This window comes from Neoarius graeffei, chromosome 5, assembly GCF_027579695.1.
Source record: "Neoarius graeffei isolate fNeoGra1 chromosome 5, fNeoGra1.pri, whole genome shotgun sequence".
In the NCBI taxonomy this organism is placed as follows: Eukaryota; Metazoa; Chordata; class Actinopteri; order Siluriformes; family Ariidae; genus Neoarius; species Neoarius graeffei.
This window is the reverse complement of record NC_083573.1, coordinates 64,812,156-64,838,069: the sequence shown is the minus strand read 5'-3', so window position 1 is coordinate 64,838,069 and position 25,914 is coordinate 64,812,156. Positions and strand designations below refer to the sequence as shown.

Below are 25,914 nucleotides of genomic sequence, written 5' to 3'. Positions count from 1 at the left end.
TGCTATGAGGCGACAGCGCTAACCACTACACCACTGTGCCACCCCTATATATATATTTTTGCCACGTTGCCCACCTCAGTTTGAAATCAGTTCTGAGATTGGGTGGCCGACTAGAAGCCTTTGAACTACAGTTCATGTCTATAGAAGTAGTTGGTTCTGGGTTCCAGCTATATTTGTTGAAGGTGGTTAACTTGGTAAACATTCATCTTGTGCTTCCTTTTCAATGGAGGATCTTCAAGAGCGAGAGGAATTCTGTGTAGAGCTGAAACTGACAGCCCTTTTATAATGTGGTGCTTAAAAATTTAATTGCTGGTTTTTTTTATTGATTTGTCTTCCATATTCGTAATGGTTCTAATTATGTATGATTTGCGTTGGATATTGGATCGGAACTGACAGTTTTATTAAAAGTTTTACGGCATACTGTAATTTAGCTGATGGGTTAAAGTAAAATGGTCATATTACCATGTATTTTGTATGCTCTGCATCTTGTCGCAAAAAGAGTTTTCTTTTTATATTACAGACCCGAATTCTTGATTCTGTCTTGTACAACTTTTACTTAATGAAAACATGTGTAATGCATGCTCCAATCACATTTATGTTGGTTCCATAGACTTCAGGTGCTTTGGATCAGATGGGGAAGATGCGAGGCCAGTCGTATGGAGCAGGCAGTCCATACTCTCAGCAACCCCACCAAGGACCTCCAGGGGGCCAGCAGGGTCCTGCATATCCAGGCCAGGGTTATGGAGCTCCTGGCCCTCAGAGATACCCCATGGGCATGCAGGGTCGCATACAGTATGGCCAACAGGTCAGTGTTTCCTAATACATAATGAAATTTATGAGGAAGGCAGTCATTGTAGGTGCAGAATCTATTCAACGTAAAAGTCTGGCTACTTATGATGTGCATGAATATTCTGAGAGAGAGGTGGATAAAAATTAATAAAAATAGAAATTCCCATTAGTTTTTGTTCTGTTCGTGTTAGATTGTCTCCCTCTGTATAGAAGGGTAAACTTGGAATGTAAGTTCTGTTGCAGCTTTTTGAAGTTGGACCCTTTGCTGCAAGGCTGCTATGCCATAATGCAATAGACTAGATAACTTTTTTGCAGTTATGAATAACAAATGTTATTGAAGAAGACAGCTCTCTACTGCAAGGAAGAGTTTCCTTAAAGAGATTGTGATCAACTTTGCAATTGATCACTCGCTGGCCATCATGGCAGTTGTCCTTAACTTTGTTTTTATGAGAACTAAAAGGGTTTTAATAAGTTAATTTTGCAAATTTATCAAGCCTGCTTTAGATTTAATGAGTGTGGTGTTGCTCATTTGTGTAGATGGCATATGGACAGCAGGGACCAGGTGGTTATGGGCAGCAGGGGCAGCAGCCTTATTACAGTCAGCAAGGCCCAGGCACTCACCCGGGTCAACAACAGTCACCGTATCCTCACCCTCCCCAGCCATCTGCCCCTCACGGACAGGGTGGCCATCCCTACCCACAACCCCACATGCCTCAGCAGTCCCAGGGCCCACTGGGAGCACCCCCACCCGGGTCCTCCCAATCCCAACCTCCTTACTCTCAGCCCCCTACACCACAGTCTACTCAGTCCCCATATCCTCAGCAACAGACGCCCCAGTCCCAGCCTCCTCCGCAGGGAGCCTCTCAAGCTCCTCCAGCATCACAGGCCCAGTCCAACTATACTCACAGCCAAGGAGCCCAACAACCACCACCATCACAACAGACCCCGCAGGCACCGACGCCAGCCTCCCAGCAGCCCACAGTGCAGGGGCCGCCATCCTCATACTCCCAGAATCCTTCGCAGCAGCAGCAGTCGTCTTATCAGCGTTTTCCTCCTCCGCCTCAGGTAATTTTGGGGCTTACAGTTCACCATGCTACAAGACCGTATCTATCTATCTATCTATCTATGGCTGACACATTCTAACTGCACTTTGTCTAGAAAGGTGGTTCCTTGCTAGTTTAGAAATAGAGCTGTTTGGTGGCCCTTACAAACCCAATAAAGATGGTGAGAATTGAAAATGTTTTGAGTATTGTTTGAATGCAAGATAAGTGTATATACAAGTGTTTGTTTATAAATGAACCTTTTTCCTAGGCTCCTTTTGAATAGTACTGGCGGTCCAAATTTGGTGAATAATGATTATGAAAACCATTCTGGGAATGAGAAGTTATAAGGTCAATAGAAATTTCTTGTAAGTCATAATGTTCTCATTATTCTGACTTGGAGTTAACTATTGAATAATTGAGAATCTGGATGAATATCTGTCAAAATGCATTCGTTGAAATATCAGTTGTGTGTCAGAGGTGCTTTTTAAAGCCTGATTTGTTCCCTGAATGCATGACAACATATATGAATGCTTTTATATAAAATACCCATACACACACACACACACACACACACACACGTGTCCACTAAGGGATAGAATGCAAACAACGAAATGAAGGTTTCCCTGTAAATCGAATGGCAAGAGGCAGCAAAGTACTTCACTAATTAGCGTTTCATGCTCACGATGACAAGTGGAGCAGCGCTCTTGGATTATTCTATCTCCCTGCATGGGCTTGAAGTTATTTTTCTGCAGCATTTTCCTGATGCTTTGTGCTTATTATAGTAGTGGATTGGAGCAATGCCAGCTTTGCAGTTAGATTAAATAACTTTTTTGAAAGCAAGAGTGGACCCATCATACGTTTATTAATTTGCCCACTGGGCTTGGCTCCAACATTCTTGCCCCAATCCCATGCTTTGGGTGCCATTTAGTTGCTCAAGTTGATTGTTTCTGCATACCTCTGTGTTCTTGAATCAGGAGAGATCATCTGTTATAATGAGAGTACTTGCAAGGGCTAGAAAGGGTTACCCAAAGAGGGATCTACATCTATTTGGTCTTCCTGTTGGTTGAATTAATCAGCAAGTTTGCATGTGTCCCTCACTTTCCAGGAGATTTCCCAGGAATCCTTTAGCTCACAGTCCAGCGCTACTGCCTCCAGTCAACCTGTGGCCTCCACGAAGAGCTCCTCTGAGGACATGCAGGGACGACCGTCCAGTCTACCTGTAAGTCTTGTTTCATTTCCTGTCCTCACACGGGTGCACAAGTGTGCTCATGTTTTGAGGTACTCCAGTGTTTGCAGTGTAATTTAAGTATGCAGTGTGAAATCTGTCAAATTTCCACATATGAGGCGAGTTCTGTTTCTGTCTAAACAGTTACAAACTGTGAGACGTCATTAAGGAACATCCTCATTAGCTGCTCTGTCAGGTTGAGGGATTCCTAATGGCTCTGGGCGAAAGGGGAGAAAAGTGTGTTTTTCTTTTCTTATGTTAATAATGATTGTTCTGTTGTATCAGAATCCTCAGAGGTATATCTCAACTCAGACTGACACCTCCTATTGATTTCTTTGTTTTCTTAATGAAATGGATTTGAACGTTGAAGGCTAGAGACAGACAACAGATGTTTTGACCACCGAGGCTTAGACAGATGGAGTGAACTTGTCTGCGCTGATTCAGCACATCTGCACTGTACCACTGTAGTCATGGCAACCTTGGAATGCTTTTTTTCTTTTTCCCCTCACTATCTTCATGTTGAGGTAAATAAGGCCAGCAGCGTGGTTGTGCTCACTGTTTGTGGCTCAGCAGAAGTAATTTGCTGTGTGTGAAAATGTCATTAATAAATATATATATATTTTTTAATACCTTTTGTACGAATTTTTCCATATTTGGTGTTTGAGGTTGCATGCTTTCATAAAATAGTTTATGAACCAAAGATGTGAAAGGCAAAAAATAAACTCATTTTAACACTAGCAGATATAGTATAGCGCACTGAGAATTTTTTAAAACATAACATTCTTTACAAAATACTATCGTGTTGTGCTATGAATGTAATGGTCCGAGAAGATCACAAGATCTACTGTTTCTCATGTAGCTGGATGAATGTTAGTTTATTTTTGTACTAGTTATTCAAACAAGTTATTTTTGTAGGTGTTGGATCTAAGTCATAAACCATTGGTTTTTTTTGTTTTTTTTTTGTTAAGGTGGAATATTGTAATGCATATTGTGTTCTGTGAAAATCCTAAATTTAAAATTCTGTGAAAATCTTCCACCCTTGCTATACTATACCTTCGCCAAATCTTTCCCATTTTTCATTTGTTGATAGGGTGATGTTTCATATATTTGCGCATACCTGCATTTCTGACCTTTTATCTCCCATTACTATTAAGTTTTTCCCAAATTATATTATTCAAATATTGCAGCTTAATCCTTGGGGTATTTTACATGTAAATTATGTGCTTATTGTTTTTAAATTGAGGTTTGCTCTTGAGGCTTATAAGTGCTCAGCTGTGTTCATCAGTTACACTTGGATTACTGCATTTTCATGGAAGAATCCATGTTTTGTGAATTGTATTAGTATTGTGTAGCTTGGTAGAGGGTAAAGTTTGTATTAAAAGAACAATCCTGAAAACTGTTAATCAGATTTTGAGAAGCAAAAATTGCTTAATTAAAATGGGAGACCTGCTGACATGAGGTACATTTGGTGCTAACATTGCTAACATGAGAAGGCTATCTAGACCTCTTATTTGGTAAGGGATTTGGGCCAAAAATAATTAGCTAACTGTTTGTTTGTGTGTGTGGGGGAAGCCCATTTTTAAGCAGTTGTCATACCAGACGCAAATAAAATCTGCCTGGTGAAGGAGTCCAGTCACCTGAATGAAAGAGGATGCGGTACGTGAAAGATTCTCTTCCGTGTGTAGTTAATTTCGCATCCTTTTGATTTCACTTTGCATGAAGTTCTTCTAGATTAATTTTTAATTCTGCAAATCTGCCAATCTTGGAAGTGTGTGCAACAGAAAATGAGTGCAGGGTTGGGTCACATGTTTCTGGAATACTCAACAAGGAAGAAGTGCTTATTATCCAACGTATTTCATCCAATACTGCTGACACCTTTCTGTTTCAGTCAGCATTAACTTTTTCAGCAGTCTGTGCTACAGTAGCTCTTCTGTGGGATTGGATCATACGGGTTAGCCTTCAACACCCCTGATCCTGTCGCTGGTTCACCGGTTGTCCTTCCTTGGACCACTTTTGGTAGGTACTAACCACTGCATACTGGGAACACCCCACAAGGTGTGCTATTTTGGAGATGCTGAGACCCAGTCATCTAGCCATCACAATTTGACCCTTGTCAAAGTTGCTCAGATCCTCACACTTGCCCATTTTTCCTGCTTCCAGCACATCAACTTCTCTTGCTGCCTAATATATCCCACCCCCTTAACAGGTGCCATTGTAATGAGTGAATCTTCTATTATATATAAAACATGTTTGTGTCCTTTAGCCGAGCCTGCTTTTCGGGGAGAATTATCACCGAAAACTGTGTGTGTGTGGGGGGGTGAATCGGCATGGAGGGTAAAGAGGATGAGCGGACTGGAGAGGCTTGTGCAAGCAACATGTTTGTGCAATCAGAATTATGTTGGAGGAGAAAGTGGAGAGAAGTAGGAAGTGATTTGAGGCAGAATAGCATGGACTTTAGACACTGTAGACAGCGACGTTTGAATTTTGCTGGGCTCAAAAAGAAGAATGTCAAGGTCAAAAAATGTTAAATCCCTTTCCAACTGTTCTGGCTGTCCCTTTTACACATGCATCAATTCTGGCTTTGTTGCTACCAATTGTTCTGATGGCTCAAAGGCAGAACAACACAGACACGCACGCACTCCATCCCTTGTTCCACGTTCGGATGTTTTATACAGGATGAGAATCGAAATAAAGGCGTAAGATTCTTGCCTTGAACAGGCCGTGTAGAAGGGGCTATGAATGTCTCATCTCATCTGTAGCCGCTTTATCCTGTTCTACAGGGTCGCAGGCAAGCTGGAGCCTATCCCAGCTGACTATGGGCGAAAGGCGGGGTACACCCTGGACAAGTCGCCAGGTCATCACGGGGCTGACACATACACAGACAACCATTCACACTCACATTCACACCTACGGTCAATTTAGAGCCACCAGTTAACCTAACCTGCATGTCTTTGGACTGTGGGGGAAACCGGAGCACCCGGAGGAAACCCACGCGGACACGGGGAGAACATGCAAACTCCACACAGAAAGGCCCTCGCCGGCCACGGGGCTCGAACCCAGACCTTCTTGCTGTGAGGCGACAGCACTAACCACTACACCACCATGCCGCCCCGGCTATGAATGTGCCAAGTGAATTTACTAATGTATTTAACGTGCAACGGCACTTTGCAGGGATTAGTCAGCAGTGTCTGTCACTTGCAAACCACCAACTAGCTTGCTAGCTAAGAATAACACTTCACTGAACTACTACTTTTTCTCCAGGAACACATTACACCACACACAATCGCATTATTATTAGGGCCCGAGCCCTATGGGCGAAGGCCCTATTGTTCTTGTAAGAGTTCACTATTCTTCTTCTTCTTCCGTCTTCTTCTTCTTTATTTTTCTCCGCTGTTGGGCCATTTTCGGGGCGCTTGCCATGGGCGAAAACGCACGAAATTTGGCACCAGTTCCGAGAATTGCCACCGCTACTCAGAACCAGAAGCCCAAACTTGGCCGGGGCTCAGGGCCTCTATAGCGCCCCCTAAGTCGTTGTGATTTTGGCCTCCCGCATTACGGTGCCTGGGTGCCATGTAGTTTGTAGTAGTGGCATGCCATTTGGTACGCATATGTATCTCACTAAGCCGGACAAAAATGTAATGCCAATGCATTAGCCACGCCCAACAGGAAGTGAGGTAATTTCACTTTTGTGCGAAATGCATGGCCACGAAGACTGCGCTACTCCTCCTAGACCGTTCATAGGAATGTCACCAAAATTGATACACATCATCTACAGACATGGCTGACAAAAGTTACTAAATACGTTTCACGTAGGATAAACCGTTCAGAAGTTATACGTCAATCAATTTTCGATGCAAAATTTTACATGCTTAAAAATTCATAACAAATCTTCTGATTGCTCAAAACTGCTCATCCTTCGCACGCAAATCACTCATTGGGCTTCTGACATGTTACCCAATTTCTGTGATATTTCGCCACTGGGGGCGCTATTTTTGGGCAAAAAATCCAATCTTTCCTCAAATTTGGTCAAACTTCACGGCCACCCTCTTACTACCTCCCATGTCATGTATACCACATTTTGGGAATTTTCGTCCATGGGGGGCGCTGTTTTTGGCCGACGCAATTGCTCCAAAACGGGTTTTTGGTAAATAATTCCTTAATGCTTCTCCTTCACACCACTACCTTGTGATAGTACGTTGCTGTTGTAGACACTTATTTTTCCAACTCATAATCGCTCATGTACAGCATAGCGCCACCTACTGACATGGGAAAAGCCAAAAAATTTATTCTTCAAAAATCTATATCTCATCTTCTATTTACTCAATTGTCATCAAACTTCATACGCAAACTCTTCATAGCTCACCTGACATATACGCCAAATTTTGTGCACTTTCGCCACTGGGGGCGCTATTTTTGGGCAAAAAATCCAATCTTTCCTCAAATTTGGTCAAACTTCACGGCCACCCTCTTACTACCTCCCATGTCATGTTTACCACATTTTGGGAATTTTCGTCCATGGGGGGCGCTGTTTTTGGCCGACGCAATTGCTCCAAAACGGGTTTTTGGTAAATAATTCCATAATGCTTTTCCTTCACACCACTACCTTGTGATAGTACGTTGCTGTTGTGGACACTTATTTTTCCAACTCATAATCGCTCATGTACAGCATTGCGCCACCTACTGACATGGGAAAAACCACAAAATTTATTCTTCAAAAATCTATATCTCATCTTCTATTTACTCAATTGTCATCAAACTTCATACGCAAACTCTTCATAGCTCACCTGACATATACGCCAAATTTTGTGCACTTTCGCCCCTGGGGGTGCTGGTTATGGCACAAATGATATTGCAGCTTCTGATTTGTCAAACTTGGCAAGCAAACTCTTTTCAAGACCCTTACTGGGGCGCTTGCCATGGTCGACAACGCACGAAATTTGGCTCCTTTTTCTTAGACTGCCAACCCTACTGAGAACCAGAAGCCCAGATCCAGGCGGGCCTCAGGGCCTCTATAGCGCCCCCCGAGCACCGTACAGTGCGAGACCCTATTGTTACCATGTGTCCAATTCTGTGCTTTGTCGCCATTGTGGGGGTAATGTCTCTTGCCGAAGAAGCTGTGGAAGGTATTTCGCGGGGACGCATGCCCCCGCCCCCCTTGGCCGCTGGCGCGAGGGCCCGTCGAGGCCGCTTGCGGCTTTAATTTATTTTATGCTTTATCCTGGTGGACAAATTGAAAAGGCAAAAATCCGCCATGGTAATAGTTTCATGCAAAACCTAGATAGCTACTGTGGTACTCTTGAGGAGGATAATGTTCAGTTTATATTGTACCTTTCTCACACCCAAGGTCACTTTACAGTTACAAACAGACGAGGGAGAAAAAAAGTCCTCAAAGTGGTCAGGATGTAACTCCAGTGGTGTAGCTGCTTGCAGTCCCACTTAAGGCACACAGAGGTATGACCCACACAGCCACAATGCCACCAGGCATAACGTTCCAAGCGCTTTTCCCATGCATCTGCAAAGTGAGTACAGAAACATTACCGTATAGAGCACTGGGCAGCCCTGACAATGGCAGTAGGCATACTGTAGTCCATAGTGAGCAAGAGGACATGCATCAGTCATGGTGGGCCAAGGCCTGGGGAAACTCTCAGCCAGAAATGGAAACAAGAAGGATGACTGCTCATCTTTTTCAAGCTGATGCTTTGTTCAGAATTGAATCTGAGCATTGGTTTCACCAATCTTGTGCAATGGGTTTAGCTGAAAAAGCATGGCCAAAGCACTGAGGCCTGTTTAACTAGGAGATGGAGAATACACAAAGACTGTTCTTACAGACTGAATACCATCATGCCTTCTACCCAAGCATTTTTCAATAAGCTAGTATCTTCTGTTGAAGCACTTCGGCATGATTGCTTAACTCGTAAGGGTATTGCTAGCCAGGTTTCCGTTTAGCTGATGATAAATATGCAGGCCTACAGGCTACCACTTTTGTGGCTAAAAAATGGTGTTAACTGTATTCCCATTAGCATGCATTAATGGTCTGGTTTAACCAGTCCACCTAGTTTTCCTAATCTTTTATTTATTGTTGTGTGTTTTGATTTTTTTAAAAGATCAAAACATTTTAAGATTTGTTCCATGTTAATTCCTTGTGTCTTATTTTGTGTGTAGGATCTGTCGGGCTCTATTGATGACCTGCCCACTGGTACAGAGGGAGCGCTCAGTCCTGGTGTTAGTACATCTGGAGTGTCTAGCAGTCAGGGTGAGCAGAGCAACCCAGCACAGTCTCCGTTTTCCCCTCACACGTCCCCTCATCTACCAGGCATCCGTGGCCCTTCACCCTCCCCTGTCGGCTCACCTGCTAGTGCCACGGCATCCCGCTCCGGACCCCTCTCTCCAGCAGCCATGCCAGGTAAGAGAGCAGAAGACTATTATCAGGGAGGGCAGATGAAGTTTCCACGTGTCCATTTTGTATTTATTCACTTTAAGCCTCGGTCACAACCGGCCGTACGTGCTTTTACGGCCGGTTGTGACCGACATCACATAAATCTACGTGCAAAAACCGCAAGAAACGCACGGAGGGCGCGCGTTAGGGGTGTGCAAAAATATCGATACGGCGATATATCGCGATACTTTGTCTTCTGATTCAATATCGATACTCAAAATTTGAATATCGATATTTTTTCAAATAATAAATCATGTTTCAGACGGGTTGTAAATCCAGTACGACTTCCGCACCTCCGCTCCGCGAGGTGTCGCTGTGCCGCTCCCTCACTGCAAGGCACTCTTCGTCTTCTCTTTTTTCCCCGGCGGTTGCAGTGAGGAAAAAAAAACAAGCAAGCATGGCTGTTAACGTAAACCTAGAGACGCCGCCAAACTTTAAGGCAGATGTTTGGAGGCACTTTGGATTCCAAAGGAAAGGAGAAAAAAACAGTGAGCCGGTGTTCTGTAAAGTTATCCTACCTCTTGGATTTGTCCTACCAAGCCTACTGCGCATGCGCGAAATCCAGGAGGGTAGGAAAATTCAACAGTAGTTTTGTTCTACCGAGCAGCTGGGCTGATAGAAAATCGGTGAGTATTTCACGCATTTGCCGATTTTTATGTTTTGTGCGTATTGGTCGAGTCTTTGGCCGAGTCAAATAATTTGTAATGACTTGTTTTGAATAATAAACCGGTCTGTATGAGAACTTGCTAATTCATGTGTTCTGCGCATGCGCAGTAGGCTTCGCGCATGCGCAGTAGGAGACTAAGCTGCACACTGCACTTTTCAATGTGTTTCAGACAGTGTGTTGTTCCTGCAAAATAAGCACAAGTTAAATGTTCTCAGGTATATGTTCTCAAGTTTACAAAGAACAAATTGATATTAGTGTTAGCACTGAAATGTATGTGCAGTCTGCAGTGCAAGTTTTAAGTCTTCATAAAACAATTTGATTCTGCTTGTTAAGCAGCACTGATGTGTCCATGCTTACAGAAAAGTTGATAATACTAGCACAGAAATGGGAATTTTCTGTATGTTGTAGTGAAGCAACTCTTGGTTTTGCCAGCAGTGGAATAGAGACAAATGTATGTCTGGCAAGAGTGTGTAGTTATGTATGTGAAATGTAATTTTACAGTGGTCAATAAATTCTGATGTTCTTCAGTGACACAGATATCGTGATGTGGTTGAAATTTCTTGCAATATATAGATTATCGCAGAATCGCTGTACCGTGATATTATCGTTATCGTGGGCAAAATATCGCCATAGTATCGTATCGTGAGGTATCTGGTGATACCCAGCCCTAGCGCGCGTGTGACGTGCTGATTTTCGAGCCGTAGACTGGCCGCAGACCGGCTGCAGAGGTTCTTTGTCATGTCAAACAAACTCTACGGGCGCTTACGTTTTTTTTCAGGTTGCAAGACAAACTTCCGGCCAACGTGTGTCTTTCTCCATGAACAAAAAAAACACAGCGATTTGGGAAACGCCAAAAATCGCACGGCCAAAAAATCGTACGTCCGGTTGTGACTTAGGCTTTAGGTTTGCATTTTGCTTATAGTAAGCTTTAGTTTGTGGTAAACTGTGTTGGGTTGAGTGTGGTGTGGTGGGTTTTTTTTTTATTTATTTTTTAAATTATTTATTCACCCCAGGAAACCAGATGCCTCCCCGGCCCCCTAGTGGTCAGTCTGATGGTATTTTGCACCCTGGTATGAATCAGCCTGGCATGGGCCAGGACAGAGGTAAAGCCTGGTGTTATATAATATAAGTATTTTATGCCATTATTCTTCTTGCTTCTTTATTTACCTTTTTTCCATTTTTTTTTTTTCATGAAAAACAGGATTCATGCAAAGGAACCAAATGCCACCTTATGGCTCTCCTCAGTCCAGCTCTGCATTGTCACCTCGGCAGTCATCTGGAGGTCAGTTGCATGGTGGAATGGGACCTTTTCAGCAGAATAACTCCTTGGGCAGCTATGGACCCCAGGGTGGCCAATATGGCCCACAAGGTGAGCAGTTCAAAGCTAATAACGCGGTTGTAAAGTCAGTGAGTGAAGTATTCGCTGTTAAGAACAAAACCCAGAGGATGTGTTTCATACATATAAATAGAAGGAAACAAATTGAAAGCCATGACATGCTGAAGCTTTAAGTACACATACATGAAATGTTTTCTCAAAATTCTCTAAAAAGGTATGCATCAATGAATGTGGGTTTTACATCAGGGTAAAATAGATCACGGTCTTCCTTTTTTATATAATTCCTCTTTTCAAACATTTAAATATTATGTTAATTTTGCTAGCATACTACATCCTTGGAACTCCCAACCTTATATTAGTTTTAATACTACCTTAGTGTCTTATTTTAGTTTTATCTGGCAGGTATTTTCCAAGCATATAAGGTTGTTGATGATAAATATCAAGTGAGATATGATCCAGTTACTTGGGCATTGGTGCTTCTGCAAAACCGTAATTGCCATTGAATTTTATGTAACAGTACAAATCTGTGTTTGTGTTCATTACTAATTCTCATCATGTTGACTTCTGCAACATGGGATATTTATTATTTACTCAGTATTGTTTGCCCAGATCATGCTTTTGCTTTCATTAATGTTTCATCAATTATACTAATGATCACCTATTTGGCCAAACTGAATTTCACTGTACATTTACTTTTCTCATGCTTAATATTAGGTTGGTTAATTGTTAGAACTTGATTTAAATTGACTTAAGTCCATTTGACTGGTATGAAAAAATTTAATATATAATTACTTTGATAAACTTACTCAGATAAGTTTAAATCTAAGTGTATGTGTAAGAAGTTGGGATATGAAGAACTCATGTTTTGGAACTTTAGCTTGCTCTTGCGCTTTCTCCGTCTTGCTCTTTGAGAGCCCAATAGATCACAGTACAGCTATTTTTAGCCTGGGTGAAAAGAGGCAGCTGACGTAGCACAGCCCACGTCAGTTGAGCTGCCACTATGACTAGGTGCTACAGCAGCACTCCAGCCTGCTAGTACACTGAAGGCCCTGTAAACTGCTAGTGGGGTTTGATGTTTATGCTAATTTTATGAAACTAAGACACATAATTTATGAAATTGAGTCATAACCCTTGATTGTTTGTTATGGATAGTTTTATTGGGATTTAGTTTATTTTTCTGCCAAATGAGAGGCACTAAAGCAAAATGGCTGTATCAGGCCCTCTCTTGATTAGTTTAACAGAAGAAATTAAAGGGTGGTGCAGTTAGTGATGTTTCCGATATAGCTACATGAGGAGGTAATGGATTGTGTGTTGTTTAAAGCACACTGCATTTACTAGTATAGTACAATTTCCGTAAATGGTCAACTTAAACACACTTTTTCCTAATGTTAAAATTTTAGTTAAGCTTTGAATCATCTGGGGTCATAATTACTACTGTTGTTATTGTGATAAGACGTAATAAGCTTTTACCGTTAGTCATCAGTAATAAACACGTCATGTGTTACTAATTTGGGGGGGGGGGAGAGAAGTTTGATTTGTATACCACCGAGTGAACAAATTTGACCATAAACTGTACCCTGTAATAAGCTAGAAAAAAATCTGGTAGTCAAATTTAACCAAGTCTATTAAGGTCCAGACATTTAGAACTTTAGTAGAGCCAGTTCTTCTGTATGGCTCAGAAACCTGGACCCTAACTACCAAGCTTGAGGGTCGTCTTGACGGATGCTATACAAATCTGTTAAGAAGAGTACAGAACATCAGCTGGAGGGACCATGCCACTCTTGGCCAAATCTACGGAGGACTACCCCGAGTATCTCAGAAGCTTTAAGCAAAAGTGTCTACAGTTTGCTGGCCATTGCCATCGTGCTACAGACAAAGTAATTTCCTTTCTCCTTCTATGGCGCCCTTCTGGCAAAGTTGTATCCAGAAAGTTAACGTACCCAGACACCATTGCCAGTGACTTGGGCATCGATATTGAAGACCTGGGTTCAGCGATGCAGGACTGCTGTGTCTGGAGAGAGTTAGTCATGGGAATCTAGCCCACCCCTGTGGTCGAAGAATGATGATGACCATAAACTAGAAAAGTGTTTTGGCTTGATTAAACCTATTTATATGATTTCGTTTACTATTGTAGTACAATATATTAGACCCTTCCTTCCTGTTTCTGCAGGTTACCAAAGGCAACCAGGCTATGTTGGTATGCCCAATGCCAACTACCCAGGCCCTGGCATGGGAGCATCTATGAATCCTATGTCTGGGCAGGGAGGAGGGGCACCTTTTTCTGGAATGCCACCTAGTAGGATGCCACATGGACAGATGGGTGGACGTCCTTATGGTCCTAACATAGGGCCCAACATGGGTCCTAACATGGGCCCCAATATGGGCAGCATACCTCAACAGGTTGGTTCTGCGATGTGCCCTCCACCAGGCCTCAACAGAAAGCCGCAAGAAGCAGCAGCTGCCATGCAGCATGGATCTACCAATTCCATCCACAGCAGGTATGTTGATCAAAGTTCAGCCAGTGCACCAGTATGCATCATAAATTTGATCACGGTGTAGTACCAGCATGTATTATCCACTGCAGTTTCGTAGTGGTGAACTAGTATATGTAGTTCAAGTGTCCCTTGGGCCCTTCTTGGATTGAGAGCTTATCGTAGTTCAGGGTCTTTCTTACTTTGGTAACCTTTGGGGCTACGTCACTCCCAGTTGGCCCACTTTTGGTGAGGGGAGAGGTCAGAGAAAAATTGATCCTCATGGCTCCTATGAATGGGTGCCAAAAAACTAAATGTACCTTTCCTGGACCAGGACCCAGCCTGAGTGCCTGGAAAGTATCCCGTCACTGGGCCACGCAAGTAACCCTGTTGGGCTTTGCCTGAAATGGCAACGTGGAGCCATCTTGTGGACTTGCTACCTGCAAGATAAAGAGTGGGGTGGTCACATGCTCACGGGAGGATTTGTTAGTTTCATACCAGGGGCAGAAATGCCATAATTTGATTATTTAGCATTGCCTTTTGTCTTGCAGGATGCCTGGTTACCCCAACATGTCTCCTGGTATGATGGTTTCAGGACCTCCATATGGGCCCTCCATGAACAATATGCCAGGAATGATGAACACCCAGGGACCACCTTTCCCCATGGGTGGAAACATACCGAACAATAGCAGTGGTGAGCAGTCAAGTGCTAGATATGTTTTTCTGTATCTTCTTTTGTTAAAACTAAATTAGTATTTATTTATTTAATTTTATTTTATATATTAAGTGATTTATCTCCTGATATTGTTTTTCTATGTTTCTAGGTATGTCCCCTGGTCCAGAATTTAGTATGGATGGGAAACTTAACCAGGCACAAAAGATGAATAATAAGGCTGAAGGGACACCCAAGTCAGACTCCAAATCCAAGGTTTGCTTCCCAGGAAATGAGGAGTTTTATTCTGATTGGCTCTAACAAAGCACATGTATCATTTTTAAAGATGAAATCCGTCATTCAGTCGTAAAGTTGCTTGTGGTGTCATTTCATATGGCTGCATCAGTGAGGTTATTGGGACGCCTAGTCTGGTTTTAAACTCATGGTTTGATGGGCAAAGGTCAGACAAGGTTTCTGTCCTGGATGATTGATGATAGTAAATGCTGCAACTATTTTTGTGAAAACGTATTTGCTTTATATGGGGAAACAATTAAAAAAAAAAGTGAGCTGTCACCTCTGATTTACTTGTGTAATTCCTGTATAAAATCTACTTATGCCTAGAAGTCCAGCTCCTCCACAACAACCAATGAGAAGATCACTCGTTTGTATGAGCTTGGTTCTGAGCCTGAAAGGAAGATGTGGGTGGACCGTTATCTAGCATTCATTGACGAGAAGGCAATGGGCATGAACAACCTGCCTGCTGTTGGCCGCAGGCCCCTTGATCTCTTCCGCCTCTACATGTCCGTTAAGGAAATTGGAGGTCTCACACAGGTAAGAACACCAGCAGCTAGCGAGGTTGCATCCATCCTCATGTACAGCGGCCTCCACGATTATTGGCACCCCTGGTTAAGCTGTGTTAAAAGCCTTTAAATTCAATTTTTATTGCAGAAGCATAATCTCACACTGAAAATTGTAGAAAAATGTAACCTTTAACTCAAGTGAATTTAAAAAAAAAAAATTTAAAAATCCCTAACTAAGAAATAATTACTTTTCATAAAATCACCTGTTCCACAATTATTGGCACCCATAACAATTCCTAGAAAATAAATGTAATTGAAGCATTTTTGTCATTTCTACTGTAGTTTATAAAGTTGATCAGAGTATCTAGGATCCTTTAATTAGTAATTCCTCACATCCTGTTTCCCTGGGGTGTAAATATGATGTGACACAGAGGCCTATTTCTCTTATCCACTCTTCAACATGGGAAAGACAAGAGAACACACCATTCAAGTAAGGCAGGTGTGTGTCGACCTTCATAAGCCAGGCAATGGCTACAAGAAAATAGCCGCTCGCCTACACCTGCCCATATCTACAGTCAGAGGAATCAAGAAGTTTAAAACAACTGGAACAGTGGCAAACAAGCCTGGACGAGGATGTAAGTTCATCTTGCCACCACGCACCTTAAGGAGGATTGTAAGAGAATTAAAAATTTCTCCAAAGCTCGCTGTTAGAGAATTGCATCAGAGACTAGCATCTTGGGGTCACAAAGTGTCCATAACAACCATTAGGCGCTATCTGCATGTCAACAAGCTGTTTGGGAGGCATGCACAGAAAAAGCCTTTTCTCACTTACAAGCGTAAACGTCTGGAGTTCGCGGAGCGATACTGGGACTGTGCGCTTTGGTCAGATGAGACCAAGATAGAGCTTTTTGGCAATAAACACTCTAATACCCCTTTTCCACCAAATCAGTTCCAGGGCTGGTTCGGAGCTGGTGCTGGTTCACAACTCGTTCAACTTGCGAGCCAGCTGAGAACCAGCTTGCTTTTCCATCGCTCGCGGTGCTAAGAGAAGACACGTCATTATGTCGCTGTATATGCCAGTTATGTCGTTGTATACGTCATTACGTCGCTGTATACGTCAGTTACGTCGCTACGTTTGCATAAACCTTGGCGCGTATATCGAAGCAAAAACAACAATAGTAATGGATGACTTCGTGTTTGTACAGCTGCTGCTTCTCGTCGCTTAAAAATGGCGATCTTTCGCGGTCTTGTTATTGTTGTCGGTCTTAACAACTCCGCCCCCCCGCTGACGTAAGCGGTTCTTTCCTCTGGCCCAGCAGAGAGTTGGTGCTAGCCTGGAACCGGTTTTTCTGGCCCCAGAGCCAGTTCTTTGTCAGTGGAAACAGAAAACCCGGTTCCAAACTAAGCACTGGCCCCGAACCAGCCCTGGAACTGCTTTGGTGGAAAAGGGGCACAAGTGGGTCTGGCGTAACACAAGATGAGTATGCGGAAAAGCACCTCATACCCACTGTGAAGTATGGGGGAGGATCGGTGATGCTATGGGCCTGTTTCTCTTCCAGAGGCCCTGGGAACCTTGTTAGGGTGCATGGCATCATGAACCCTTTGAAATACCAGGACGTTTTAAATCAAAATCTGGTGGCCTCTGCCCGAAAGCTGAAGATGGGTCGTCACCGGGTCTTTCAGCAAGATAATGACCCTAAACATGGCCAAATCTCCACAAAAATGGTTCACCAGACACAAAATCAAGCTCCTCCCATGGCCATCTCAGTCCCCAGACCTCAACCCAGTTGAAAACTTGTGGGGTGAGCTGAAGAGGAGAGTGCATAGGAGAGGACCCAGGACTCTGGATGATTTAGAGAAATTGTGCAAAGAGGAATGGTCGAAGATCCCCCTCTCTGTATTCTCCCATCTTGTGAAATGTTGTAGGAGAATATTAAGTACTGTCTTTTGTTGGCAAAAGGGGATTGTACAAAGTATTAACATCAGGGGTGCCAGTAATTGTGGCATACATGATTTCATGTAAAATAATTTTTCTTAATGTGGGATTTTTTTCCCCCCCACTGAATAAATGCACTTGAATTAAAGGTTGGATTTTTCTCTGCTTTGTTGTCCTATATTATTTTAAAAAAAATTATTTATTAGAAGCCTAAGAGCATATCTTAACAGGAGGGGTGCCAATAATTGTGGAGGGCACTGTATACTCCAGCAGTCATGGTGAAGAACGAGAAACTTAACTGGCTAATAATTACTTTTGTCATATGGCTGCTTGTAGGTCAACAAGAACAAAAAGTGGCGAGAGCTTGCCACCAGTCTGAATGTTGGCACATCCAGCAGTGCAGCTAGCTCGTTAAAGAAGCAGTACATCCAGTGTCTGTATGCTTTTGAATGCAAGATTGAGCGTGGAGAAGATCCACCACCTGACATTATGTCTGCAGAGGGCAAGAAGAACCAGGCTAAGGTCCAGCCACCCTCCCCAGGTATGGCCATACGAAGTCAGTTATTTAGTTGCAAATTTGTTTCGTAGTTTTTCCTTCCTTACATATCTGATACCCCCCCCCCCCCCCCCCCCCCCTTTTTTTTTCTTGGTATAGCTGGATCTGGTTCCCTGCAAGGACCTCAGACTCCACAGTCCACAAGCAGTTCTATGGCTGAGAGTGGGGATTTGAAGCCTCCTACACCTGCTTCTACCCCACATAGCCAGATGCCCTCAATGCAAAGTGGCAGGTGAGTTCTGGCCATTTGTTGTGTATCATGGCAGTTCATCTTATTTGACTGCGAACAACTACTTATCTGGTGTGTTTCATAGGAGCAGTGTGAACCTTCAGGATCCATTTGCTGATAGCAGTGACCCAGCATTCTCTAGGAGAAACACCATGACTCCCAACTCGGGCTACCAGTCTGGCATGAGCACTCCGGAGATGCCAGGCCGTATGGGCCCTTACGAGCCCAACAAGGACCCATTTAGTGGCATGCGTAAAGGTAAGAACTTTCAATTTGACTTGTATTTCTTGTCTTTTTTTTGAACTGCTGAACATAGTTTACTTATGGAAATTTTTGAGATTCTGTGATGGCCACATCAGAGATTAGGACTGTCAGAGATGGTCCTTTCAGGGTCTGATGAATGGTTTGTGATTTAGATAAGCATCTTGCTGTTGGACAAAACTGTAAATCATGCCACTTTTATTACTATTTCTTTGAAGATGCAATGTACAAACTAGTGTGCCTAATGGGTCACGATTTCCATAAATGGTCAACCTGAGAAACATACCTTCTAATGGCAAAAGCTTAGTTAAGCTTTGGATCATCTGGAGTCGTAATCACTGCTGTTATTACACTGATGGGATGTAAAAATGTACAAGCTTTTACCATTAGCCGTTGGTAATTAACGCATCATGTGTTACTAATTTTGAGGAAAAAAATCGTTTGGTTTGTATACCAAAGAGTGAATACATTTTGCCATCAACTAGAGAAGTGTTTTGGCTCAATAAAACCCATTTATGATTTCTTTGTGTACTGTTTTTTTTTTTTTTTGCCAATGATTGTCCTAGTGTGGTGAACCGGGCACACTTTTTTATTATAATTATTATTATTTTTTTAATTAAACATCTGTGTTTTTTTTTATTGTAGTTGGGGAGCCTTTCATGGCTGGTGGGCAGGGTCCCAACAGCAACCTTGGAGATCAGTTTAACCGTGGATCAGGAGGTCCAATTGGGAATATGCCCATGGGACAGAGGCAGCAGTATCCATATGGAACAGGCTATGAGAGAAGGTAAAGTCAAAGAAAACCTAAACGTCAGTTTTATAAAATAAAATTGCCTATGTATGCCTTTCTTTTTCTTTGAGAGAAGAGAGTAGTTTTAACTTCAGATGCTGGTTTTATATAGGTTATCTTATCAGTCTCTATTATGTGGTTTCTGTCTAATTCTGTAGGCCAGAATCAGGGATGGGCCCAGAAAACAATATGGGACCTGGAGTACCACAGCCAAACATAATGCCTTCCAATGCTGACACTGGGATGTACTCGCCGAATCGCTACCCATCGCAGCAACAGCGGTCAGTTGCCTGTTTTAGGAATGAAACTGTGATGTTTGTAAAGAATGTGTTTGATCAGACAGCTGCTTCGTGCTGAAAGTTGATTTTAACACATGTCCTTTGCAGGCATGATTCCTATGGTAATCAGTATCCTGGGCAGGGTGCGCCTCCTGGTGGCTCGTACCCAAATCAGCAACCAGGAATGTTTCCACAGCAACAGACTGTAAGTGAATATTAACTGGACTGTCTCATTTGTAGTGAATTTTTAACATTAGTTGTTAAATAGTGAAAGCAAATTGCTTCATAACCACACTGTGTGAAACAAACCAAAAAAGGCATTAATATAAGAAATTGTAACCAGTTTTCTAATAGGAAGAGGGTGTATGTTATGATGGCTGTGTATAAAACAGCATGAAAAGGCCAAAAACAAACCTCAACCATCCCAGCTGTGTCTTTTTAATTAAATTGGTACTGTAATGTTATTTATCTCCAACCAGAACTACAAGAGGCCAGGGGAGGCAGGCTACCCTCCAGCAAAGCGCCATCATGATGGTGAGATGTATGGAGGGCCATTCAGTGGTCAGCAGCCACAGCAGCAGCCTCAAGCTCCTCCTAATGCTCCCTCATCGGCACAGCCAGAAATGTACAACCAGTTTGGCAGCTCTTACCCTGGTCCAGAGCGGAGACCTCCTGGACCACAAAACCAGTTTCCTTTCTCTTTTGGAAGGGATCGCATGCAGCCAGGCTCAGGCCCCAATTCTCAAGGGTCCATGCCACCTCAGATGATGGGCAGCTCCATGCAATCAGGTCCTGATGGCCCACAGGCTGGTATGTGGCAGGGTAGAAATGAGATGGGCTACCCCAACTATCCAAACCGACAAGGACCCCTTGGTGGACCTGCGCAGGGCCCAGGATATCACGGCATGAACCGATCCGAAGAGATGGTGTCATCTGAGCAGCGTATGAATCATGAAGGACAGTGGCCAGGGCCAAGGCAACCTGCATATGGCCCAGCGGGGGCTGGGCCACCCATGAGCCGCCCCCTGCAGTCCAACTACCAGTCTCCCCAAGCCATGCAGAACCACATTCCACAGGTGTCCAGCCCCGCTCCCATGCCCCGGCCTATGGAGAGCAGGACATCCCCAAGTAAATCTCCTTACATACATAGTAACATCAAGATGCAGAAGGCAGGTCCTCCAGTGCCCGCGTCCCATATCATCCCTTCACCTGTACAGCCTCCAATGATGAGAAGAGATCCTCCATTCCCTCCAGGGTCTATAGAGGCCACACAGCCTGTTCTCAAGCCACGTAGGCGACTCACCATGAAAGACATCGGTAAGTGTTTACCCATTGTAGTCTCAACCCTGTGTTTTAAGGTGCAACTTGTAGATTTGAAATGCACCACAATGTTTTGCAGGGAGGTGGTCTTTTACAGGTTAAAGTGTTGACTGTGCCTGACTGATATGAAGGTTTTGACAAAGATGCTGCGCTATAAATTTTAATAAAGGATATCCAAGTGTATTCAACTTACGGTCATAAAGACACTAAAACCACCAGTATATTTCGCTGCAAGGTATTTTTTGAATATTCCCTTGTTAAAAGGTGTTGTATGGCATTAGGTTAAGTTATACCACAGTGCTGTTGACGTCTGTTAATAGTTGTTATAAGTGAGGTCTGTGAAGCAGCATAACTGGAACTAACTTGCAAATTGTACTATAAAAGGAAAAAAAGGTCTCGGAACAGAGAAAAGAGTGACTATCAGTTCAGTTTGAAAGCTTGATGAGTGTATACTACCAGTGAAAAGTTTTTGCACACCTACTTACTTATTCATAGGTTTTTCTGTATTTTGACTATTTTCTATGTTGTAGAACAATACTGAAGACATCAAAACTATGAAATAACACATGGAATTATGTGGTAAACACAAAAGTGTTCAAAATGCTTCATATTTTAGATTCTTCAAAGTGGCCAGTGTTTACATTGATGAAGCTTTGTGCACACTTGGCATTATTTTAACCAGCTTCATGAGGTAGTCACCTGGAATGCTTTTCTTTTAAGGGGTGTGCCTCGTCAAAAGTTAATTAGTGCAATTTCTTGCTGCCGTAACATGTTTGAGATCAAACAGTAAATAATAAAAACAGTAAATAGCCCTGTTCCACAACTGTAGTAATCTATATGTCATGAACCGCTCAACTAAGTAAAGAGAAACGACGTCGTCATTATTTCGAGACATGAACTGTGTCTCTTTTTAATTACTAAAAATAAAGAAAAACCATTGAATTGTGTCCAAACGTTTGATTGGGACTGTACCTCCCAGCATGATAATTTTACAGGACTTTTATCAGATGATTGCCAATTTCATTAGTATTTCTAATCCTCGTATTGTTGACTCTTACCCAGAACTCTCAAAATCAAAGATAAAACCAATAGTAATTCAATACATTTCCAATTAGCTTCACCACAATGCAGCTTGAAATACTTTAACCCCTTCAATGCCCTTGGACAAGTCGCGTACGTCATGAAATCTTTTACCGCTGTGCCTTATGACGTACACTACTCGTCATAAACACCAGTTATTACATCTCCCTGATGCTGTCAAGGACTGGGGACCTCTCTGGGCTTTCTCTTGTTTTTGATTTGAAGGTAATATTGGACAGATTCTGTCTTTGGTGCATTTAAAACAGTCTAGTACTATTCTGCACTCTGTTTTGAATTGGTTCAGTTGTATCAGAAAATATTAGGACCAATGCGTTGATTTTGAATCTCAAACGTTGCATTTCTCAGGCACGCCAGAGGCATGGAGAGTCATGATGTCGCTAAAATCGGGTCTCTTAGCAGAGAGCACATGGGCTTTAGACACCATTAACATCCTGCTGTATGATGACAACAGTATCTCCAATTTTAACCTTATTCAGGCAAGTTTTTTCGAAGCAATGTACACAATCGCCCCAATAAGATTAAAGCCTTTATTATGTTTCAAATCTATTACAGCTTTATCTTCATCAATATTTGTCTTCTTCACAGCTCCCTGGTTTCTTGGAACTAATAGTGGAGTATTTTAGGCGTTGCCTCATTGAGATCTTTGGCATTCTGAGGGAATACGAAGTTGGTGATCCAGGACAGAGAACTCTGCTGGACCCCAATGCTCTCAAAGAAGGAGAGAATGGTGATGATGAAGAGGAGCCAGTAATGATGATTGGTATGGAGGATGAAGGTGAAACGGACGAGGAGGGTGAAGGGGAGGAAAGCTCATCACAGCAGCATGTGGAATGTGTGTCAGCAGTGCAGCCTCAGATAAAGACCGAGAAGAAGGCAGTTGAATCAAAGAAAGATGAAGAGGGCAAAGTGATGGAAAACATTTTGCCTACAGAGCTAAAAACAGAAGCTCCCCCTCTAGATCTTTGTGTGACTCAGGAGAGGCCAAAACAGGCCAGCAAGTTTGACAAACTTCCCTTGAAAGTGGTGAAAAAGAAGGATCCATTTGTGGTGGACTGCTCTAGCAAGCTTGGGCGTCTTCAGGAGTTTGACAGTGGTCTGGTGCACTGGAGTATTGGAGGAGGTGATACTACAGAGCATATTCAGACCCATTTTGAGAGCAGGATTGATTTACTGCAATCAAGGAATCAGACACAGCCTACCCATATGTGTAGACGGAAAAAAACATCGGTGAAGATTGAGAGTGAGGCTCCTGTAGTCCCCTCATGTAGTGTGGAGCAAAGGAAAGAGGAGGAGCAGACACAACCACAGCAGTCCTCGACTAGACAGTTAACCGATGATGTTTCAGAAGAAAAGGATGAGAAACCTGCCAGTATCTCAGAGTCTTCACTGGAATCAGTATCGCAGGAAGAGGAACCAGAAGGATCGAACCAAGAGTCCAGTAAGCTGGCTCTTCCCAACATCAGTTCTTCCTCACAGAGTCAGCACTCTGTCGCTGTTTTAGAGGATGAACCTCACAGCAAGGACGAGGCACCACTAATTACACTTTCAGACTGGCAGGACTCGCTCGCCCGCCGTTGCGTCTGCATCTCCAACATAGTCCGCAGTCTGTCGTTTGTCCCTGGCAATGACTTGGAGATGTCCAAACATCCAGGGCTGCTGCTGCTATTGGGCCGCCTCGTGCTGCTTCATCATCGTCATCCTGAACGTAAACAAGCCCCTTTAACGTATGAGAAGGAGGAAGAGGCAGACAAGGACATTGGCCAGAAGGATGAATGGTGGTGGGACTGTCTGGAGCTGCTGCGAGAGAACTGCCTGGTCACACTGGCTAACATTTCAGGTCAGCTTGACTTTTCCATCTATTCTGAGAGCATCTGCTTGCCTCTCCTCGATGGCTTGCTCCACTGGGCTGTGTGTCCTTCTGCAGAAGCCCAGGACCCCTTCCCTACTCTTGGGGTTAATGCAGCTTTATCTCCTCAGAGACTGGTTCTGGAAACTCTCAGCAAACTCAGTATCCAAGACAATAACGTGGACCTTATTCTGGCAACACCTCCCTTCAGTCGACTAGAGAAGCTATTTGGGAACCTTGTACGTCTGGTCGGGGACCGAAAGATTCCTGTATGCCGGGAGATGGCAGTTGTGCTTTTGGCCAATCTCGCCCAGGGCGACAGCCTTGCAGCCCGTGCCATTGCGGTACAGAAAGGCAGTATAGGAAACCTTTTGGGCTTCCTTGAGGACAGTTTAGCAGCCACACAGTTCCAACAGAGCCAAGGGTCCCTGCTGCACATGCAGGGGGCACACTTTGAGCCTACAAGTGTGGACATGATGCGTCGGGCTGCTCGGGCTCTACATGCTCTTGCTAAGGTGGAGGAGAACCACTCTGAGTTTACACTCTATGAGTCACGGCTACTGGACCTCTCGGTCTCCCCTCTTATGAACTCTTCAGTGTCCCATGTCATCTGTGATGTACTCTTTCTGATTGGCCAGTCATGACAGCTGTGGGGAGCGGTGGCTCCACCTTCTCTGGTTTTTGTTCTCTCCTCTCCTCCTGTGTCCTTGGTTTGCAGGGAATGAAAAGCAGAGAAAAATGACACCCCCCTCTTTTTGTTTTTTTTAATTTATGCAAGGATTTCACCCTTTGGTCCCTTTTTGCTGTGTCTCACTTTGGGGAGGTTATCACAAATTAGCTGTGGATCATAAACCAGAGCCTCAAGAAATAAAAAAAAAAAACAACAAAAAAAAGACGACAAACTGTAAACTCTGCCAACTAACTGATACGGCCAGGGACCCCAGGTTTTATGCGCTGCCCAGTTGGGGAAGGGTGGGTTACTTTTTTATATCAAAATAAATAAATGAATAAAATAAATAGCAGAGAACCTTTTGACCAAAGTTGCTGTCTCGTTTACAGTGAGTTTGGGGTTAACTGTGCCCTTGCTCTCCACTAAAGGGCGAATTGAGTGCACATCTCTCTGGTATTTGAGTCTGATGAGACGAGTGAACACTTTGTTGGTGTTGTAGGTGTTGTGATGCTGCACGTTCAACCCCGAAGGAGCCACTTATCAGCCTTGAGCAGGATACCCTTACAATGGAAGCCTGTGCAGTAGATTGTAGATGTTTTCTGTACAGCTCTGTAACCCTTTTCCTTATGACTGTAAACACTGCAGCACTGTTTCATGTGGAGAAATCTTGGCTCAGCAACTCCACTCTTGTTTTTAAAGTTTTTAAACTTTAGTTTGATGGTAAAGAGAGAAAGGCTTTCTCCCCAAAGTATCGAGAACCTTGGACACCCTTACCTCCTCTCTTTAACCCCTTGATTGTATGACTTGACCCTTATAAAGAAATCACCTCCTAGGACTGATTTTCAACTAAGATGCAGCCCATGCTATGATGTATATAAGATGTTGTACATTTACACTTTTTTTCCCCCCTCTGTCTCTCTTTCTCACCCTGTCTTTCACTCTTATGCTTCTCACTTGTCTATGAAGAATGAAGGCAGACACTCAAGTTGGGTTCATAGCATAAAATCTTTAGATATATAAACAGAACCACCTTTTGGCCTCCCCACAGTTTCTCCATAGTACAGCAAACAAATATTTTAATTTCTTCTCCTGGTACAAAATAAACTCTAGATGAAGAAACACAGTTGAGAGATTTTTTTTTTTTCTCCAGTGACATGAACTCTTCATATTTGTATTTCAGACTATGTAGCTAAAACGTAATGTAAATTCCTCCTTTCCCCCTTTTTGGCTCAATGAATATCATTTATTCAGTATGAAATCTTTATACTATATGTTCCATGTGGTAAGAATAAATGTACATTAAATCTTCGTAAGAGGTTTGTGATTGTTTTATTCATTTGGACAGCTAGTGACAGAGCATGAATTGAAACTTCTGTTCATCCATTATGAGAAAATGAAGTTAACAAATTGGTAATACAAATTATTGTATATTGAATTACACTTTGAATCTAAAGGACATTTGTAAAGTAGCCATAGTCTCTGTTGCTGTCAAATCTCTAAATGCCATC

At 43.0% G+C, this 25,914-nt stretch overlaps 1 protein-coding gene across 4 annotated transcripts in view; it reads left to right on the top strand.

Moving 5' to 3' along the window:
- Positions 1-25,690, top strand: part of arid1aa (AT-rich interaction domain 1Aa) — a 40,934-nt gene extending 15,244 nt beyond the window's left edge. Inside the window, exons 2-21 of one of the 4 annotated variants that reach the window (XM_060922246.1) lie at positions 611-805; positions 1,327-1,854; positions 2,938-3,051; positions 3,428-3,581; positions 9,220-9,460; positions 11,174-11,263; positions 11,362-11,529; positions 13,667-13,994; positions 14,519-14,661; positions 14,792-14,895; positions 15,241-15,450; positions 17,692-17,896; positions 18,011-18,143; positions 18,226-18,398; positions 19,047-19,188; positions 19,350-19,472; positions 19,578-19,674; positions 19,949-20,786; positions 22,236-22,366; positions 22,476-25,689. In XM_060922246.1, the coding sequence (XP_060778229.1) occupies positions 657-805; positions 1,327-1,854; positions 2,938-3,051; positions 3,428-3,581; positions 9,220-9,460; positions 11,174-11,263; positions 11,362-11,529; positions 13,667-13,994; positions 14,519-14,661; positions 14,792-14,895; positions 15,241-15,450; positions 17,692-17,896; positions 18,011-18,143; positions 18,226-18,398; positions 19,047-19,188; positions 19,350-19,472; positions 19,578-19,674; positions 19,949-20,786; positions 22,236-22,366; positions 22,476-24,380 (5,976 nt within the window). In that variant the 5' untranslated portion in view covers positions 611-656 and the 3' untranslated portion in view covers positions 24,381-25,689. Of the gene's footprint in view, positions 1-610; positions 806-1,326; positions 1,855-2,937; positions 3,052-3,427; positions 3,582-9,219; positions 9,461-11,173; positions 11,264-11,361; positions 11,530-13,666; positions 13,995-14,518; positions 14,662-14,791; positions 14,896-15,240; positions 15,451-17,691; positions 17,897-18,010; positions 18,144-18,225; positions 18,399-19,046; positions 19,189-19,349; positions 19,473-19,577; positions 19,675-19,948; positions 20,787-22,235; positions 22,367-22,475 lie in introns of all 4 variants that reach the window. The other 3 variants (XM_060922244.1, XM_060922245.1, XM_060922243.1) reach the window with 3 other exon arrangements.
- Positions 25,691-25,914: the final 224 nt, after the last annotated feature.